Here is a 12964-nt window from a genome sequence, read left to right as displayed (position 1 = left end):
TGCCAGGACCGTGCTCTTCCCCCTGCGGTCGCTTGGTGTTTCCCTCCAGTGGCATCTCTTACATTAGAGCGTCCCACAAACCTCACTGCAACAGCTCATTGGTGCTTTTCTCCAACTCTCAGCCATTTTTCTTTTTTTTTTTTCTGTGCCTCAGCTTTGTCCTCGACTCGGCGATAACGTTTAATTTTCTCCTCCTGCCCCAATTAATGTGGGCTGGGGGGGTGGGGGGGGGTGGTTCCCATGTCCATGCTGGGCTATGCAACGTGGATGCTCTACCTCTTCTTGTGCTCTAGAAACGTGTGAAATCCTATTCCGGGGGAAACAATAGGAATGATATGAAACAGATGTTGTGAAGATGCTTCTCTTACAGCCGGGTGATGTGTGTCGTGCTTCCTCAGGGAAAGCTAGGAGGCTGTACAGTTATCTCCTGTGGTGTCACGCTGAACTATACAACCTACTACCTCAACCTGGGGAACACTGCAGCGGCTGCCGGGAGGCCGTGTCATCACAACAGAGTCAAACCTGCACTTTATTTCACACACCATGACATAGACGGGTCTTAATCTATTCATTAGAGACAATCTTTTTTTTTTTTTGGTTCATCAATCAAGTAAGATAAACAGCGGGGATGATTAACGGCTTCTGCGAGGGAGCCCTGCTTGCTGAAAGGAAGCGAGATCCTGTCACGCCGGCGTTCGGCCCAGCCCCCGTTGCCCTGGGTGGGGTAGGAGCACGAACCCCACCCCCCCCCCCCAACCGTTTCATCATTGGAGCACAGAGCAGCGAGAGCGGTTCCAGTCGTCACGACTGTCCGGTCCACATCCTGCTTGGAGATAATCCCGTCGGTGCGGCAGCTCCCCTCAGGGCCGCGGGACAGGCGCCGCCGTTGCCAGGAGGACACATACCTATAGATACGAGCTTGCGCAGCCAGTCACCACAAGTTCGGATCTACGGGTTTGTGGCCGCTGGCGCTGCCCCAGAACCCAGAAACCACATCCGCGCTAACGAGACTCTACGAGGCTTTTTTAGTCAAAACAGAAGCAAGGAAATGTGCCACAGCGGTAAAAAAAAAAAAAAAAAAAAAACAACCAACAAAACACTTTAATAAAACTTGAATCCAGAACAAATCATTTAATGGTGACATTAACATTACAAAAGATGAAATAATCTTTATTTGACTATTGTTTTATATTCATGAAGCCGTGAAGCCTCAACGTGACGCCACGCTGCACCGAGCAGGCGAGGGCGCATGACCGCGAGGGGAAGGAGGTGTTGGTGCAACCTGCTGATCGCATTCCTGCCAGGTCAACTCTTATTTTTCTTTTAAAAGGTCACACAATAACGTATCACACGTCGTTTAACATCCGCTCGTAAGAATCACTAAAATCCAGCTGAAAATCAAAGCGTGCGTGAAATTAAAAAATTTTTCATGAAATATCCACAATTTGGAAAAAGAAATTCCCCATGAGCACCGCGAGAGGGTTTGCAGTGAAAAAAGGGAGCAAGGGCAAGTAAAATCACCGGCATCAGCGCCACAGACAAATCAGCAAAAATAAAAACATTTCTGAATGAAAACGGCGGTTTGTAAAAATCTGACAAAATTAAAGCGATATTCAGCGAGAAAACAAATAACAAGCGATAACGGTTAAAAAGTCATGCACTGGGAGAGGAGTGGCCGGGTCCACGCGGACGGTGCTGCTCAGAAACCAGTCCAGAGTCAGACTATAATAGTGCTCTAAATGGCTGACATACCAGTGGGGAACTGGCTGGACCTGATGCTCCAACGTCCTCAGGAATCAGATGAAGTCAGGCTCCAGGACTCGTGTAGGCCAGCGCCTCAGCGTGGGTTCAAAAAAAGAAAAAGAAAGAAAAAAAACCTACAAAAATAGAAATATAAATCATTACAAACACGCTGCGAACAGAACAAACAATTCAGAGATAAGCTTTCCATATACACACACTCCCCGAACCACACACTCACAAACACGTGCTCACCCTTAAAGTAAAACGCACAAACAACTAAAAAAACTACAAGCAACACAGCAACAGTTCAGTGACAGCAACATGAAATAAAAACCTCCAAATAACACCCCAAATTAAAATGATTAAAACCTCCTTTCCGTTCTCTGTTACGCCCTCATAACCCGCTGTTCAGTCACCGTTTTCCTGGGTACAAAAACCTCAAATCGGCTATAAAAAAAAAGAAAAAAAAAAAGAAAGAAGGGTACGGCAAGAGAGAAATGGCAAAAGGTTGAATGCGGTGAGATGTGGATGAGGAGGAGTTGTAGCGCAGGGCTGGCTACAGAGAAAGTGGAATTTGTGACCAAGCAAAGAAAGGGTGGTGTTTTCTTTTTCTTTTCGGTTTTTTGGATCCCAGCAGGATCCTTGGCTGAAGCTCTGTCTCCTCTCAGTGTTGCCAAAATGTGGACATATCCCTTTGTCTTACACTCTGTTACATAAAATCAAATTGAGAAAAAGATATGACTTAACAGGGAAAAGATGGAAAGTACCTTTTAAAAAAAAAAGAAAAAGGGAAGAAAACTACAACAAAAGTTATCAGAGGAAAAGCGAGACGATGAGCTTTGATGCTGATCGCAAGGAAACAAAAATTCATTTAAAAAAAAAAAAAGAGAGAAAAAAGTCAAGATGGAAGCAGGATTTAGTTTCGCGTCAGATATTTTTTTTCTCGGCTTACATATTATTTCCAAAGTGCTAGCTGCAAAGTGTTCCTTCTCTGCTGCTACAACCCGGCGGCCGAAGCCTTTTCAAAGCTTTGCCACGTAGTGAGAGAGGGAAAGAGAAAGCGGCCACTTTTCCTCCCTCCAAAATGGCTGAGAGCTGGAAGAAAGCAGCTCTGAGCAGCGAGGAGGAGAGGTGCTGCCCGTCCTGCTCCGGGGAGGGCTGGCCGACTCGCCGAGCATCTCTCCCTCGTCTACTTCTGCTCACTCATGCCCTTTTCTTCCCCATTAGCCATCTTTCAGGACACACAAAGGACATGCAGCTGTGTTGTGAGTCTTTAAGAAACACTGCTCTGGGCCACCGTGCAGGAGAAAACTGTACGCAGGACTCACGGCGGTTAAAGTATAACTCACACGAGCTCCGCGCCGCCCGTCTGATGCTGGGTGGCTTCAATCCTTTAATTCTTCTTCTAACTCAAAACGTGACTCATGATGTGGGACTTTTTTCTGCACGGCAACACCACAATCTAAATGTTTTCTGTTGGTGTTTTTTCTTTGCCATGTCGTCCTCGCTGCTATGAGGTAATATCTCTTACATGCAAAACATTATTAAAACTGTTCTGTTTGGATTTTCTCAAGGACAGAATACCTCGAGCCCAGCAGGGAAAATTCAGCTCTGTGTCAAAATGCCGCCTGCAACACGGCACCGAGTTACAAAGGTGCTCATAAATAAAAAAAGACAACAACTGCTGGTAAAGTCATCGATCACTTTCAGGTTGATCGCTGCACATAAGAAATCTGACCTGTTGCACACATGTCTGATGTTGTCTGGCAGTTTACCGCACAAGTTCACTGCTGAATGGCTGCAAAAAAAAAAGAAGGTGCGGTAGTGTAGCCAAGAGCGCTAGACGTTCTACTCCCGTTTTCATGTCGCTCTACATAAAACCTCCTTCAACAGTTGGCCACCCAAAAATCAGTGCAAGACCTTTGTGAAGAAACTCTGGATCTATCAAATACGTCCATGAATTAACCTTGAACAAATAGCATCCAAGTGGAGATGAGCCTGACAGATAAATTACAACTCCTTTTTAGCACAAAACAGATGTATTTTTTCAGATAGAGGCATTTTGTTCCTGCAAATAAAAAATCTGAACAAATTATTTGCTCTTGAAATATATGATACGCAGCTAGCTTGGAGCTGAGTCACAGATATTAGACCGTGCACATCTAGAGGAGTACCTCAGGGCTCTATCCTCGGGACCTTTCTGTTCATTGTCGGCCTTATTTACCCTGATTGCTGAAAACCAGATTGCCTGGGACTAGGGATGGGCGGTATGGACTAAAAAATGTATCAAGAGCATTTCTGGCATTTATTCCAATAACGATAAAAATTACGATAAAAAAAATACAAATTCAACTCCACCTTTTTACTATAAATCTATCACTACATTCAGTCTTTGGAGCCCCCAAAACACTGCTCTAAAAGAATACTAAAAGCTACTAAACTACACCGATTAAATTGAATCCTTCTTTCTTTCTTTCTTTCTTTCTTTCTTTCTTTCTTTCTTTCTTTCTTTCTTTCTTTCTTTCTTTCTTTCTTTCTTTCTTTCTTTCTTTCTTTCAGGCTCATATCTTTCCATCCTTCCTTCTTTTTCTCCCCCTTCCTTCCTTCCTTCTTTTTTCCCTTCCTTCCTTCCTTCCTTCCTTCCTTTCTCCCCCTTCCTTCTTCCCTTCCTTCTTTTCTCCCCTTCCTTCCTTCCTTCCTTCCTTCCTTCCTTCCTTCCTTCCTTCCTTCCTTCCTTCCTTCCTTCCTTCCTTCCTTCCTTCCTTCCTTCCTTCCTTCCTTCCTTCCTTCCTTCCTTCCCTCCCTCCTTCCTTCCTTCCTTCCTTCCTTCCTTCCTTCCTTCTTTTATCCCTCCTTCCTTCCTTCCTTCCTTCCTTCCTTCCTTCCTTCCTTCCTTCCTTCCTTCCTTCCTTCCTTCCTTCACGTACGTTGTGCGTGGATTTAACGCAGAACCATAAATCGGCTTCACACAAAAACATCATCAACGGGAATTTATCGTTTTTACCGCGAGATACAAATTCTTATCGTGGGGAATTTTTTTGACGGTATATCGTGAACGGTAAAATATCGCCCATTCCTACCTGAGACAGAAACAAAAAGCTGAAGAGGGGAAACCAATGGTATTAAACCTTTAAGAATCTCATAAAACAAACAAAGAAGCCCCAAAAAATCATATTCAAATGTTCAGCTGTTACAGTCATTTTAGAAATGATGATCCACATTTTCTTTCCTGTTGTTCTACAATAACAACATTGTAGAGTTATTATTCCAGACAGACTATGCGGATATGGGTGTGTACCGTTTCGACATACTGTAACACACCCCATCTACACATTATTTCCATCCAGCTTCAGTGAATTCAAATTTCCATCAGGGTACTCTGAACTGAAACTGAAGATACCGTCGTTAAAGCTCTAAAGTATTAAGAAAGACACATAACATGTAGGACATGTTTTTTTCTTCTTCTTTAGCATTTGCATTGCTCATCAATTCACCAGTTCATGCCGGGTTGTTGGTGTTATTAGAAAAAAAAGAACAACTGCTGGGTTCAGGATATTAATTGCCCTGGATACCAGTTTTGCCACCGCATGCCAATGGGCTGCTGTCTGCTCCATGGTCACCACTTGAATCTAAATGAACAGATTTGACTTTCAGGATATTGCCAAGAAACCTGTCACAGTGCCGACACAGAGAAGGGCCTCTCCAAAAACAGAAGGTTGAGGAAAACAAAGCGACTGACGGAGGCATAACCCAAACCCTCTAACAAGGTAATCTCCTAAAGCCTGGGAAACTGGGGGATAGAAAGGCGGCTGCCGGCAAAGGGCACGCAACCTAAACCGGGCTTTTAAGGTGGTAAAAATTCCTCAAAAATTGGGTCGCAACAGTACAAGAGACAGAAAAGTCATTTTAGTTATATGTTATATTTTTATGGACATCTTTCCCGCTTGCGTCCCCTTTACTGTCCCCTGCGGTACGCCATCAATCGAGACACAGTCTTCTAGGATTCAGAGTAAATTTACAGAAACACATTTGGAGAAATTATCCTGCCAACACTGATTAGGTTTTGATGTTAAGGAGGCGCCACGATGTCAGAAGATGCCCACGTTGGTTTCCAAGGTCAAGGATAAGCCGACGAGCAGCGAGACATTCAGCAGGAAACCAGTAACGTCCCCCGGTGTTTGGGTAGACTTCAGATTACAGCGGGAGGAGCCGACATGACTCACTAGATATCAAATCATGAGCTCATGAACAGGAAGTGGATCAAGGAAACTTTGAGATCCACCTCAACCCAAACACATCCAACTCTAAAGGTGGACGGTGCTGCTCGTTTGCATGCACGCACCGCCGCGTCTTGCCGGGACAGGCTGACCTTTGGAGGCGGCGTCAGCTGACGACAACCTTGTTGTGCTCCTTGTTATCCGCCGGTCTTAAAACACGCTTCAGCATTAATAATGCAGCTCCGCCACTCCGACAACGCTTCACCTTCACTGTCTCTCTTAGTGATAGGTCCTAGTTTCTGCTTCTATTTCACGCCCTTTAGCAAGGCTACCTGCCTTTGTTTGGACAAATACCTGACAAACTGAAGTTTGTTTGACAAGTTTTTATGTTTTGTAGATTTTTACTAACAAAATTCAGCAATTTGCACGAGGAATAGGAAGCACATTTGAACTCAAATTATACTGGTTCATCAAAGTTAAATTCTTTCTCTAGCTCCTCTCCTTCACAGCCATTTCCACCGGTACATAATGTACCGAACCAAGAAGAACCGGGGTGGGGGTGGGGCTTATGAGACAAGAACCTCCGTTAGCCCTTTTCCACCAAACCGGTTCCAGAGCTGGTTCTGGGCCAGTGCTGAGTTTGGAACCGGGATTTCCTTTTCCACTGACTCTTTTCTGGGCTAAGAGGAAAGAACCGCTTACGTAAGCGGAGGGGGCGGAGTTATTAAGACCAACAGCAATAGCAAGGCTGGGAGACGGAGACATTTTCAAATAAGCGAGGAATGAATCTGGATGCAGCAAAGCAGCAGTGGTCTGAGGAGGAGACAACCTGTCTTTTAGGGATACGATCCACTGAAGGTGCTACGCGCACCAAGTCCGTATTACAGCAAATACATTGTTGTTGCTTCAACTTTCGCACCAATGCAAACGCAGCAACGTAACGACGTGGCTCCCCTTAGCACCCGAGCTGTGGAAAACAAACCGGTTCTCAGCGGATTCACAAGTTGTTAACCGGCACCAGCACTGGACCAGAACCAGCCCTGGAACCGGTTTGGTGGAAAAGGGGAACGAAAGGAACTATTCAAAACAACCGAGATGGCTGCAGACGTGCTGACTACACCTTGGACCAACAACGGGGATCATTCTGCTCACGTCACATGTCCTTGATCCGATTGGTCGTTTGCCAACCAGTGGCATCCAGAGTCTGTTTCTGACCCCCAGGAACCAGACTAAGTCTTTGTGCCGAATGGGAAAATAACCAGGTTGGCAAGAAAGGTTGCACCAAAACCGCGGTTCTGCAACTGCAGACATAATTCTCATTTACTCACAATGAAAGAAGAAAAGAAGAGAAACAATACGACGATCGACCTGAAAGCAGAATGCGGCATTCCAGATGCCGGCCCTGCAAATGGTGGGATGTAATTGTTTGGCTCCTTCGTTCGAGACACAAAACAACCACCCACCATCCGGCCCGTCTGCTTTATTATCTGAAGAACTCGCACAAATAACTTAAACCTACTCTAACATCGATGAAATCCCATCATGCTCGAAGGCAAAAAGACCATAAAAACCACTTACATGTGGATTTGTTTGTTTGTGTGGCCGACTTGTAGCGTGCCGTGACAATATTCAAATAATCCCACAATATTGGTGCTACAATATCACACAAGTCTTTCTGCCTCATCACAGCTCTGGATTTAATACATTTATGATCATGAACATATTAAATCCTAAGCTGCTGTGTATTTTAGCTACTGAAATGCCTTTTTTTTGTAAGTAAAAACTTACGCAGACAGTAAAAAACGTGAGTAATGAGCCCCATGTTTCCTGGTTGCACTCGTTCTCTGGCTGCGTTCGCGGCGTTCAGCGCTACACGTCCACAGAACGTGACTGAGGCGCATATTTCACTTGTTTGTGGGGAGGAACGTCATGTAAATTTCATGCCAACAGTCGGCCCGGTGCAGCAGAATAAACATGCAGGAAACTGCACCGTGGAGTGCAATCAGACGGCAGACGAGGAGGACACCCGGCAGCAGCAGCCGTATTAATTACTCCACATTTCATTCACGTTCGTGCGCCTTTGTTTCTGGATATTTCGGCCCATATTTATCCCCTTCTCCTGCCTTTCATCTAACCCATCTCTCGCAGTTGCTTGTCCCTCATTGTTCCCTCCTCTTGCCTTCCTCCATCAAATATTCTGCTCACGCACAACTGCGGCACCGTTCCTCCAGTCCTCCCCATTAATCCACACCACAGACATCTTGGCCCAGTGTCTCGTCTCTCCGTTAGCGTGCACTCAGTCTTAAAGTCTTAAAGTCGAGGCCGTTTCGGCAGCGAGCGCCTCGACGTTTTTCACAGGCAACGAGGCCCAGTGCTGAACATGCCTTCCACAGGCAGACCGTACTGTACAACCCACAACCCACCCCCCCCTCCTCCTCCGCATACCGTTCATTAGAAATCTTAATGCAGCATCAAAGCAAAGGTCACGTCGGGATTATCGGAGCTCCTAATCTACTGCTCACGACACGCAGCCGGTTTCATCGGCGTGATCTTTACGCGGGGTTCATCGCAATCAGCAGCCGGGTCTGGGTAGTCTGTGGTATGTAGCTGGCTCTCCACCCTTTCGGCCCAGTTTAAACAAGAAAGAAAAATGTTTTTAACCCTTCTACATTAAAAAAACACACACACACACACACACACTTCTTAAAAGTTCCTGAGAATTTGATTACTAACAATGACGCACAAGAAAAGAATCAGGGACCTCGTCTGCCTCCCAAAATCAGAGAGCAGCTCAGCTGCCCTTGACACACTTTGATTCATGACAATAGTACACTTCTGACAACTTTTAAAATTCTATTTCTTTTCTTTATACGTTTGTTTAACCAATTGAAAAGAAAAAAAACCCTTTAAAGTAATTTCTTTTGGATGGCGGTGGAGTCCAAGACGAGTGTATCAGGGAAGGTCTAACTGAAAATAGCAGGCTTAACGCCCCGCTGCCTCCTTAAAATGCCTCTAGAAGTTCAGGAAAACAATGACATAGCGGGGGTAACGCAGTAGGAAGAAGAAAAACATCTAATTACAATATTAATTACTTAATTTCTTTTCATGTAAAGCATCCACTGGCGAGAACTAATCACTTTAAGAATGCAGCCAAATGCTCGATATTAACACATCTTCCATGACAGGAGGAAGAGCGTGGGGTCGAGGAGGGGGATGAGCAAAACCACAAGGAAAGCAGCTCCAGTCTGTCTGTGTAACCAGTTTTAGCGCTCTCCTCCGCTGCCTGTTTTAATCTGAGAGCGGGGACACGAACGGCCTCCCCAGATATTCACTCGGGGTGCATCTCCAGAGCTGCCCCTCCATCTTACTTCCCTCAAATACGGGCTCAAGTTAGGTTTTTCAGCAGAGCTTAGAAATAGTCCTTCGTGCCTCGTCAACTGCCCTTCTCTTGTGCCATTTCTTTCTTTCCCTCACCCTCCACTCCTGCCGCTCCAGACCCTTATTTCCCTGCCCTCCTTCCCCTGCCTCCTTTCTCTCTCATTCATTCAGTTTAATTTTGAACTCTGCACTTGTAGACAGGCAAAGAGGGTAGCTCCATGGTTACCTGGCACCGGGCCATCTCATTACACTGCCAATTGATTCTGGCCTGCCGCCATGTCCGCTGCCCGCCTCCCCCACACCCCGCACCATCTCTGCAGCCCAGACTGTCTGCAGCAGAGGAGATTTCAGAACACACAGGATGGAGACAAACTGCTTCACTTAAGTACGTCAAACTTAGCGTGCATACATGCACCGCTGCACACGGGACCGCAAACAAATAAATCCAATACCATCGCAGAGAGAAGGAGTGCAGGAAACCATCTTGAAGAGCGGCGTGTGAAAGTGTATTCGAGTGCATTCGTGTCTGAGAAGTGTGTGCAGGTAGAAGCGGCCGAGACGGCAACGCAGGAAGAGACTTCCTCTAATTTACGAGCCTCATTTATCAGATTCAGGTATTTCCAGAACAAACACGACTCCCGTCAGGTTTATCATAAATTAAATGCTTCAGAAAAGTAAAGATGCGAGCTGTCATTCAAACGTCATAGTTATTAATGCACACGAGACAAACTGAAGGCGGCACCACGAGTTATATATCAGAACTTTTTCAAGCTTATTCAAACATACTGATTAAAAAAAACAGTTTAAACTCTGATTCTTAGGTCTGATGGTGGTTGGATTTAAGCTCATCATTACAAAAATGAGTTTGTCCTATGTGTGCTCAATATTAATGTTCTTTTGTGCATTTTTTTGAATAATAAACAATGTCAAAAATGTGTTTATGCTAATAAAGATAATGGACGACTATCAAGCCTGTGAAACCCTCGTCTGCGTCTCTCTGTACTTCATGTGTCCATTTCTGTGGTATTTTTCTTTTATCCTCATAATAAGCAGCTTCGGTTCCAACGGCTCCGTCTTTGAGATGTTCTCTCCGTCTTTTTAAGTAGTTTTTTTTTCCCCCTTACAAGGTCTTCGTTCATGTATTGACACTTGCAGTAAGTCTCAACCACCCACCGGGATGAATGTGCACTTTGTGGGATGATACGGACACGGGAAACCCACACCACCAGCAGGGGGTTTCCGAGGGGCGAATCTGAAACCCGGAGATATCTCTCCACCTCAGAACATCTCGCTCGACAAAAATCAAATCCTCATGTCACCGACTCCGAAACTGAAACCTTGAGTAGACCGCACGAAAGCAAAGCCTCCCACTCCTGGCCTTTTCCACCGGTACAGAGTGTACCGGACCAATCACAAAGAGGCAGGGCCGGGAGTAAAAGAGCCACTATGCAGATGAGTTTTACTGCAATCTGGGTGTCGCTCTGCTCCATCACAGGCTCCGTTCCTCCCACTTGTTGTCCGCCTGACGTAGAATTGTCAAAATGGTTTGATTCACCGCACGAATCGGCGCATATTACTTTTGTAATACTGTATTTGACCCGGTCTTTGTACGTTTTGACCGTATAGAAACGTAATTCTCGTCAGTTGTGTGAAATAAGACCCGGAAAACGGCATTATGGCATAGAATTGTCAAATTGGTTTAATTCACCGAATGAATTGTTACAGATTAGTTTTGTAATACTGTATTTGACCCGGTCTTTGTACGTTTTGACCGTATAGAAACTTAATTCTTGCCATTCAACTCGTCTTTCTACATTTCTTATCATTTTATTTAATTTTAATTGTTACTTACTGTTTAATTGTGTCTTGCTGCTTTTAATGTTGATGTAAAGCACTTTGGATTACCTTGTGTTGAATTGTGCTATACAAATAAACTTGCCTTGCCTTCCCTACAAGAGGCGTCCAGAGGCTTTCGTTTTCGTCCTGCTTTGGTTGGCACCGCCCCCTAGGAATCAGAACCGAATCCACAAGAGCCGGACAAACGTTTCACAGCAGTTTCACGACGAGCAAACTCTCCGAGGTTCATCTCGCCGAGCATCTGTCTAGGTGTAGCTCCGATACGGCTCTCTGCTCCTCCTGCCACTGCTGGCAGATGCCAGGGTCATGCCGCTGGGGGGGTTCGGGGGAGCAGGAGTTAAAGGGATTACCGGCCCATACAACGACCTAACGTACGCTCATATTTAAGGTAGCTTCCGTATCGTGATAACGTTGTCGTGGCGTCGCCGTGCAGGCGGACGGTGTTGGTTCTAGCCTCCCTGAGTTTGTGTCGGGTCGCGATGGCAGTGCCAACATAATCTCCTGAGCTCAGCAACCCGCGTCCAACACCTTTGCTCATTTTCACCGCCCGACTCCGACTGCAGCGGCTCCAGCTGCTCGGGTGCTGAGCCTCCTCCCTCGCCATCACGCACCTGCAGTCATGCCGCTTTCATCTTTCTGACAACCCCGTGCACAAAACAGTCTCTGCATTGTAGCACCAGATAATAATGATTATAAGATGCCGAATAAAGATTATAAGATGCTAAAGTAAAGATTATATCAGTCACTGAAGAATAACATCATCACACTGGGAAGGTAGCCCAACCTTTGAATTAGGTATCAAACAATATAACCAAGTTTAAAGCAGATTTATGAGCAATATTTTTTCACATTTCTGCACGTTAACTAAGAATAAAACTACATTTTTCCCAAACAGCAGCAGATCCATCACGTCAGAGGTTCACACATTTAATTCATCGTCCAGCTTTGAGCAACCGTCCTCCTGCAGGATTGTGTTTATTCTTTTGTGAGGCACCTTGTGACACCCCCCCCCCGTCTCAGAAACGGACTTCACCTACAGTACTTACTGCAGGAGGAAAATTCAGCAGATACAAACAGACTGCGGATACGGAGCGGCAGATTCAACGACATTCACGTTCTCAGGGCCGCTGCAACAATAAGGCGGTGGGGAGGCCACGAAAACATGCTGAATGAACAACCTATGACTTCTTTCTTCAATACAGCCAACTGAGCTTCAGTTTTCTTCTTCTGCAACTCAAGCAGCAAGACTTCTATCTATCTATCTATGCATTTTCTTTCTTTAAACCTTAAAATATTTCCACCACATTCGAGTCCATGACTTGGCAAAGAGCAGCTGCAACAGCTAACGTGAGATTTCAAGAGCTAATCTCAAGCCGCTGAAGCGACTTTGATGATGCGAGTCCTCGTTCCAGCCTCCGACAGTTTTGGTAATTTCGTGGCTCGCAGAGACATTTGCAGCATGGAACTGGATGAGAAGAGAAAACTACGCTGGCAAGAAATTCAAACAAATCAGCTGCACTGTGCAGAAAATATGAAGCTCGTGCCTCCACTTAAAAGTATTTTGGCCGGGCCTGACTCCAGGTATTAACGTCACCTTCTATTTGCACAGCTCGGCGTTGCACGGGGAACGGTGCGGAACCGCGTGAAATGTAGTTCAGGAAGTGCTCCTTCTCACCAAACTCAACAGCAGGATTTACAGCATTTGTCATTCTTTTAAGGATGTGAGGATTTTGATGCTGAACGTTGTTTAAATGGGTTCAGAGAACATC

General features: G+C 45.4%; 1 protein-coding gene across 1 annotated transcript in view; it reads right to left on the bottom strand.

The window, feature by feature from the left end:
• Positions 1 to 1116: 1116 nt before the first annotated feature.
• Positions 1117 to 12964, bottom strand: part of LOC133460177 (uncharacterized) — a 43713-nt gene continuing 31865 nt past the window's right edge. Inside the window, exon 4 of the mRNA XM_061740740.1 lies at positions 1117 to 1877. Coding sequence (XP_061596724.1) covers positions 1838 to 1877 — 40 coding nt within the window. The 3' untranslated portion in view covers positions 1117 to 1837. The remainder of the gene's footprint in view (positions 1878 to 12964) is intronic.

Source organism: Cololabis saira, chromosome 14, assembly GCF_033807715.1.
Source record: "Cololabis saira isolate AMF1-May2022 chromosome 14, fColSai1.1, whole genome shotgun sequence".
NCBI lineage: Eukaryota > Metazoa > Chordata > Actinopteri > Beloniformes > Belonidae > Cololabis > Cololabis saira.
Note: the sequence above shows the minus strand (reverse complement) of the source record. Positions and strands in the feature narration are given on the sequence as shown.